We start from the raw sequence: 7,246 nt of genomic DNA, 5'->3' as shown, positions 1-7,246 counted from the left end.
GAAAACACGAAGAAAGTTAAGAAAAACAATAAGTTTCATTTATTGCGCATAAGCTGCAAGTAAAGAGAACTCATTAGATAAGTTCAAAACGAAGATAAAACAAAGAAAAATTATAGACATATGAAAAAAAAGGGGGGGGGGAAATAATAAGTAAAAAAATAACAAACAACAGTTTAAAAAAAAAACAAAACTAAATAATAAAAAAAGTTGCACTCAATTTGCGCTTTTGTTTTCATATTTTGTAATCTGGCAATCTTGTTGTGAAAACATTTTTAAATCATTTTTTAAAAATTTCCCGTCCATGTAAGTACATCTGATTTCGCTAATAGCTTTATAGTCTATGTTTTATACGGTTTTTTCTTTTTCTTTTATTTTATTTTCTGTTTTTACATGTTATTTTTACTTATTTTCACTTATTGTGTTTTATTTTAATTGTTGTAATTTTCGTAAAAACTTTTTTTTGAGTGCTCCTCACACTATTGTATTAATATATTTTGCTTTGGCTTTATTTTTCTATATCAGAAAGCACTCTTTTGAAAAGATTATATCTTTTTTTCCCGGTTTTTTTAAATAAAATTTCATCCCCTTTTCTTTTTTTTTTAAACTGTTTGTTATTTTTTTACTGATTATTTTCCCTCTTTTTTCATATGTCTATAATTTTTCTTTGTTTTATCTTCATTTAGAACTTATATATTATACATATATATATTCGTTTTAAAAAATTTCTTTAATTTCTTAAACTTATTTTTTTAATCATTCTTAACCGAATTGTAATTAAATTAAATCAATTAGTTAATTTTTATTAAAATTTATAAGAAAGCGAATATAAAATATTTTATTCTCTTCTTATCGATCAATGCAACGGTTAACTTTTTATTTCAATACTAATGTAAGACTCATTAGTTCACCAATCGAAAACGAAAATCTATTTATAACTCTTTATTTCTTACCACAACTGTGTTTCAGTAACATGGTTATTCTAATTCTCACACTCTTGTTGGCGATTGGCTTTATTTTTGGCGATGTTATCCTTCGGTAAATAACCGACCTTGGATCTCTTCCCATTCTTCTAACTGTCCGTTGGAAACATTTCTATCGCTTTCAACTTTCATTTTTTGGAGATTGAGTGTGCGCTTTTGGGCAGACCAGTCCCAACTGTTGAATATAAAATCTTAACTAAAATTCTCGATTTAAGATAATGTTTTATCTTGATCTTTTTAAGGGATTTCTTTTCTTTATTATATTTGAATTATGTCCATTCTCAATACTTAATAAATCAATTTTTTTAAACGATTTTATTTATTTCTTTGAGGCAATTATCATTTCATTACATCCAAAGTTAAGATTTATCTGTAACGGCCAAAAAGTCAATAATGCTACCTGTACAAATCCACTCGTTAGTTTAAAACGATCACCTTCATAACAGCCCCTGTTCTCAAAAGTACTAATGACCACTAGCCAGGAATTAAATTTTGCTAAATTTCCCTGTATTATTAGATCACCGTTGGGAATGAATAGTCCGGTGCAATTAAGTATTACAACATTTTGATTAATATGTGAACAAGAAAAAAAATTTGGTGTTGATTTACCATTTGGATTAAATCCGTATATGTAGTCTGGGCATTGCTTGACCACGAGTGTTCCTGCTTCAGCGTATGGCCAGCAGTAAGCTCCATCCCATGTCTGTGGACAAAACACACCTATAGGAGACACACATACAAAACATCATCAGTAACATTCCGTGGACACACATACAAAATATCATATCCGCAGCATTCCGTGGACGGACACGCACAAAATATCAACAGCAACATTTCGTGGACACACATAGTTTTAAACATATTTTTCTGAAAGTACAATGCATATTTTAAACATAAAGTATAGCCTCGCATAAAAAATTGATATGCAGGATTGTAACAATCGCTTATAGACTTCCTGTGACAGATGAAGTTTAAAAAAAAAAAAAAAAAAGTTATACGGACCCCAGGGGGCAAATTTTTTCTTACAATTTCATTTTTCGTGCTTACGTTTCCTGCCTGTTTTTGGTTAGGCTGAAGTGAAAATATTTTTTTCTTTTTTATCTACTTAAAAAAATATAACTTTTTCTTTTTGTTACAGTGTCCATTGGTTTGCTTGTCGTCAGAAAATTGTCGTTGCATTGATGGACAATAAATCTTGCTTGAATCAAATGTAACCAATATGGTCATCGAGTGGTTGAGAATTGGCCACTCGAAAAAAAAAGTCAAAATTAACATTGTCGATAAATTCCTTTTCGCTATAATATGGCGATAAATCTTGTTCTGAAGCTTGCATTGCCATTAAGCACAAAGATCTAGTTAAAAAAAAACAATCACACTAGCTAAGCTAACTAAGTTGGAATGTTAAAACTTAGATTGGCTATAATGTAGATAAAAAAATCTGCGTTTAGTTATAAGGAAACAATGGAAACATGTATCCAGCGTTCCGTACCGAAAAGCTCGCGGAGATTTGAGTATTCTTAGTAGGTCGGAAAATGGTCAGAATTTTGATTCACCATTAATTCTCAGTGGCAATAAATTTTATCTTTAGCGGTCAAGAAACAACTATAACTTGAGTTGAAACCAAAAACAAAGATCAATATGACATTTTAGCACTCTATTTAGTTAGAAATGGACCAGGAATTCAGTTTAATTGTATTCAACAATTTAAGCAAAAATTAGCAGTAAGTTCCATTGTTTACTTTATAGTAAGCTAGAAAGGGTTACATTTTAATTTTATTTTTATAACTGTTGGAATGGATATAAAACAAAACATAAAGTACTCGAATTTCTTAAATACTTTTGATTTCATAAATTATAGATTCTGAAATCGATTCATACAGTCCTGGCCAAATTATTAGACGCACTATGAGATTCCATGCAAAATCTTAATTATCAGTATGTACTATACAGCTTTATTGTTTCAGCACTTGCTTACGCTCGTTTATCAATGGGTTAACATTGTAATGCAATACGTTTAAAATAAATACAAATAGGAAGTATATAAAAAATCTCCTGAATAACAACCCATGACATGTATGTTTAAATATAAAAGTATTGCCTATAAACTCATGCAAAGCCATGTCATTATTAAAACACTACAGTGCTTCTAATCACTTGATCTAATAATCNATAAAAAATCTCCTGAATAACAACCCATTACACATATGTTTAAATATAAAAGTATTGCCTATAAACTCATGCAAAGCCATGTCATTATTAAAACACTACAGTGCTTCTAATCATTTGATCTAATAATTACAATATAATGCATGATATAATAAATATTCTATATTTATATAACACATCGTCTACTTGATCCAATCACCGAATTTATATTATATATCGTCCAGCTTAATCCATTGATACACTAAGGTAAACAAATGCAAACCGCGTAAAAACAATAAAGCTGTATAATGTCACCTGATAATTGGGTATAATATGAAAAAAAACACAACTACTTCGATTTAGTAGGAACAACATATGACGCAATGCTAAACGAATGGAATTTAGTTGTTGTTTATTTAGTTATTGTTATTAGTAGTTGTTGTTATTTGTTTTAGTTGTTGTTGTTTATTTAGTTGTATTTAGTTTCAATAACTTTTCTTTATACTGCAATAAAATCTGGCGAGCAGCTATTTAAACGATCGAACACTTCGTTTGTTTATTTGTGGCTTGAAGTTAGGCTCGCAGAAAATGCCGTTCATGGGTTAAATTTAGTAGGAACAACACAACCTGTGACGTAGGCTATATTATACCCAATTGAGATTTTACATAGAATCTTAGAGTTCGTTTAATAATTGGCCAATCACAAGCACGCACAATTGCAAAAGAGAAAAATAAAGTCGTCACATAAATAATCTTCAACCGGGTAAATTATGAGTTCATTCATCCAGAATCTATCCACATTACGACAGAATCGAATAACGGAAAGAAATAAGGGGGGAAATGCCCTATTGGCACTTCTAATGTGACATAATACTCTTGGCTATATTTCTTTCTACATAATGCGCCAAATTATCATTGAGGAAAGCCATAGGCGAACGTCGGCACAAATTTTGATCAATTGGCGCATCAAGCTAATATGCCGTCGCCAGACGATGAGTCTTCCACTGTATCACTTTAGATGTGCTTATCTAAGCGGTTAATTCTTTTTTTTTCCTTGACTCGTTCCGAAATACTAATATCGGTATCCTTATATGACTCTTGGGATAGAAAAGTGGTTATGGCATAGGGGAGGGGAGTAAGTTAATTTCTGGCTCAAAGGCCCTGTGAGCCGTTCGAACTGTTATAAAAATGAAGATATAACACTCTCTGGCTTATCGGAAGATGAAACACAACGAATAATTCTCAATCTATCTAAGAATGTTTTATTCATTTTTTTTTCATCAGACAGTTAAAAATATTTTTTTAAACTTTTAGTTGATGACTTTTGATGTTAATACAGTTTTTTCAACTAGTAATTCATTTATTAAATTTAATTAATTAAATTTAAATAATTTTAGTTTTATGTTTTTAATTTTAGTTTCATGTTATTAATTTTTTTTAATTATTTAATAAAAAATAACTAAAATAAACTTCTTTTTTGTTAACCTAAGTAGAAATTGACATTACTTTTTATTTTTAATATTACTTGCTTTTTTTTTAATTACAATTACTTTTTAGATGAAAAATAAATGCTTCTTTTAGGAGCTATAGTCTTAACAGGTAATTCAGAAATAAGCGAATTCTATTTTCTGTTGTAACTAAATTTTAAATCTTTTTGTTTTATAAAATAAACAAAAAAAAATTTAAAAATTCAAGAGAAATAAAGTAGACGGGGAAAAGTTTTTTTTTGTTTAGAAAATAAGCATACATATATCATAGAGAAAGGGTAGCTCATTCATAAAAGAAAAAACGCTACCACGTAAATAGAAATAAAAATTTTAAACTATTCTAAACCAAAAAAGGATTTGATTTACGGAATTTACGAGGGTTGGAATTTTAAATGTGACAATTATTTATTTACCACTGATGAGAAAAAGACATATCCTATTAAGTTTCAGTGGTTTTCTTTTTTTTGTTTGTTTGTAAATAACGGAGGGAACTGAACTTTCGTTTTTCACCTTAGAAGATGCCGGAAGTGTTGCTCATTTATTGTTGCAGGTTGGCATCTGTGAATTAAGGTCACGAAGGCGATCAACATTACCCACGCCACATTGCCACANGGCTATTGAGTTGAACATTAGTAGTCGTAAACCCGATAAATTGGGTCAGCTGTGCAACAACAGTTATAATTTTTTTTTTAAATAACAGCAGGAACTGAACTTTCGTTTTTCGCCTTAGAGGATGCCGGAAGTGTTGCTCATTTATTGTTGCAGGTGGGCATCTGTGAATTAAGGTCACGAAGGCGATCAACATTATACCCACGCCACATTGCCACATATGCCCGTCCATAGGCTATGCTACATTCACACATCACACAACACTGGACAACACAGAGAGAAACTGCTGGACTAGCAGAGAAAAGCCAATAGCTGTGGGATTCGAACCAGCAGCTATTGACTTCGCAGTCAGGCACGCTAACCACTCGCCCATCTGGCCTGCTGTTTTTCAATGTGGTCACCATTGTATACAACTCACTGCCATGTAATGTGGAGTAAGTTTTAGAATATCAGGCATTACAAGAAAGTATATCAAGTTGCTGTCTTTATATATTTTTTAAAGATCCTTTTAGTTTAATATAAGTCAGTTTTTGTAACTACAAGAATTACAAATTGTTGTATAACCTTGAGAAAGGTATAATATCTATTTCTATTCCAACGCCGAAACATTTCGAAAAAAAAGACAAATATTTACTTTTGTATCAGCTCACTACGGGATTTAAAAATTTTAAAATAGTAAATTCTATACTCTGTTGCAAAATAAGAAAAAAACATTATCCCCTTAGAGAAAGCCTGTTTGCATCGAAGTGCACGCCAAAAATATGCCAAGCATTCAGCGCGAACAACATCGCCAACTCTTGAAACGACGTTGCACAGCTTTTTTTTTCTTTTGCTGCTTGCTTTCGTAAATCGTGAGAAATTAAAAAAACAAATCTCGTTAAATAATTGATTAACGAGTACGAAGAATTAACAAAAATTACATTTAAAAATCATAATAAATATTTCGTGGACACANAATCCAATCAATAAAAAATGAAAACTGTTGCCAGCGCGAGAAAAGAAATATCATCGGTTTTATTGATACTTACATACATACATACGTACGTATTAGCGCTTTATATAATATAGATTGTTTCTTGCAAACGATTTTTTTTCTTCTACAACGAAACTAAAGTAAAAATTCCTTATCTCGCATTTGATTTGTTAAGGGCATGTCGGCTTAAGACGCGACATTTTTAGTGGTCTAATCGAATCCAATGTTTTGCAAGGTCATATAGTAGTTTCCTTTTCAAGAACGAATGCTCTCCCTATTTATCGAATTACGTCACCAAGTCTAGGATTCCAGTAAAACTGCGGAACGATAACCTTTTTATTGATAATTCTAAGATATGTATTGTAAAATATAACACGAATTAAATTTCTGTCTGACGTGTTTAACTTTTAAAAGCTTTTATATTGTTTTGAAAGCATATTTGCATAATTTGATAACGAAATAAAAAGGAACTGTCGCGGATGATTACTTAAATTCTGTACCGCAATGATCTTTCTAGCAACGGAGTATAGGGCTAAAAGAAGTAGGCAAACGATTATATTTCTAGAAATGCTTTCAAACGTTTCTATGACAATAAGAATTCGTTCAAGCGTATTTACATCGATATATACTAGAAAATATTTGTAATCGTATGCCGCGTAAAACAAAGGAAGAAAACTAACGAATCAATATAAGAGAAAATAATTATTCTATGTCAATGTTTTTAATTTAAGCTTTTGAAAGTAGAGAGGAATTTCGATATTAGAATAAAAGATGTTGAAGTTCTAAGCAATATTATAAACTCATGTTGTTAAATCAGTTATATTGGAAAATGATTCTTGGATAAAAATTTCATTCACAAAATGTTAGATTAAATCGAAAAATACTAACTATACTATTGTTTTACGGAAAATATAAACTTTAAGGGAGAGAGAAAAAAACTAAACAATGATAAATGTCAAACAATGACGGATCAGGCGAAGCTAGTAGGTGTGGTGTCTTTTAGAGCTATAAAAAATTATTTTTATATAATATAAATTTACGTATTTATATCA

The 7,246-nt window shown here is 30.4% G+C and overlaps 1 protein-coding gene and 1 long non-coding RNA gene across 2 annotated transcripts in view; one reads left to right on the top strand and one right to left on the bottom strand.

Moving 5' to 3' along the window:
* Positions 1 to 7,246, top strand: part of LOC139426913 (uncharacterized) — a 236,144-nt gene that overhangs the window by 53,305 nt on the left and 175,593 nt on the right. The window lies entirely within an intron of this gene.
* Positions 1 to 7,246, bottom strand: part of LOC107446371 (secretin receptor) — a gene marked incomplete in the record, with an annotated part of 130,006 nt that overhangs the window by 53,750 nt on the left and 69,010 nt on the right. The window contains 1 exon segment of the mRNA XM_071187073.1: positions 1,590 to 1,700. Within this exon segment, the coding sequence (XP_071043174.1) occupies positions 1,590 to 1,700 (111 nt within the window).

This window comes from Parasteatoda tepidariorum, chromosome 10 (assembly GCF_043381705.1).
Source record: "Parasteatoda tepidariorum isolate YZ-2023 chromosome 10, CAS_Ptep_4.0, whole genome shotgun sequence".
Lineage (NCBI taxonomy): Eukaryota > Metazoa > Arthropoda > Arachnida > Araneae > Theridiidae > Parasteatoda > Parasteatoda tepidariorum.
Note: the sequence above shows the minus strand (reverse complement) of the source record. Positions and strands in the feature narration are given on the sequence as shown.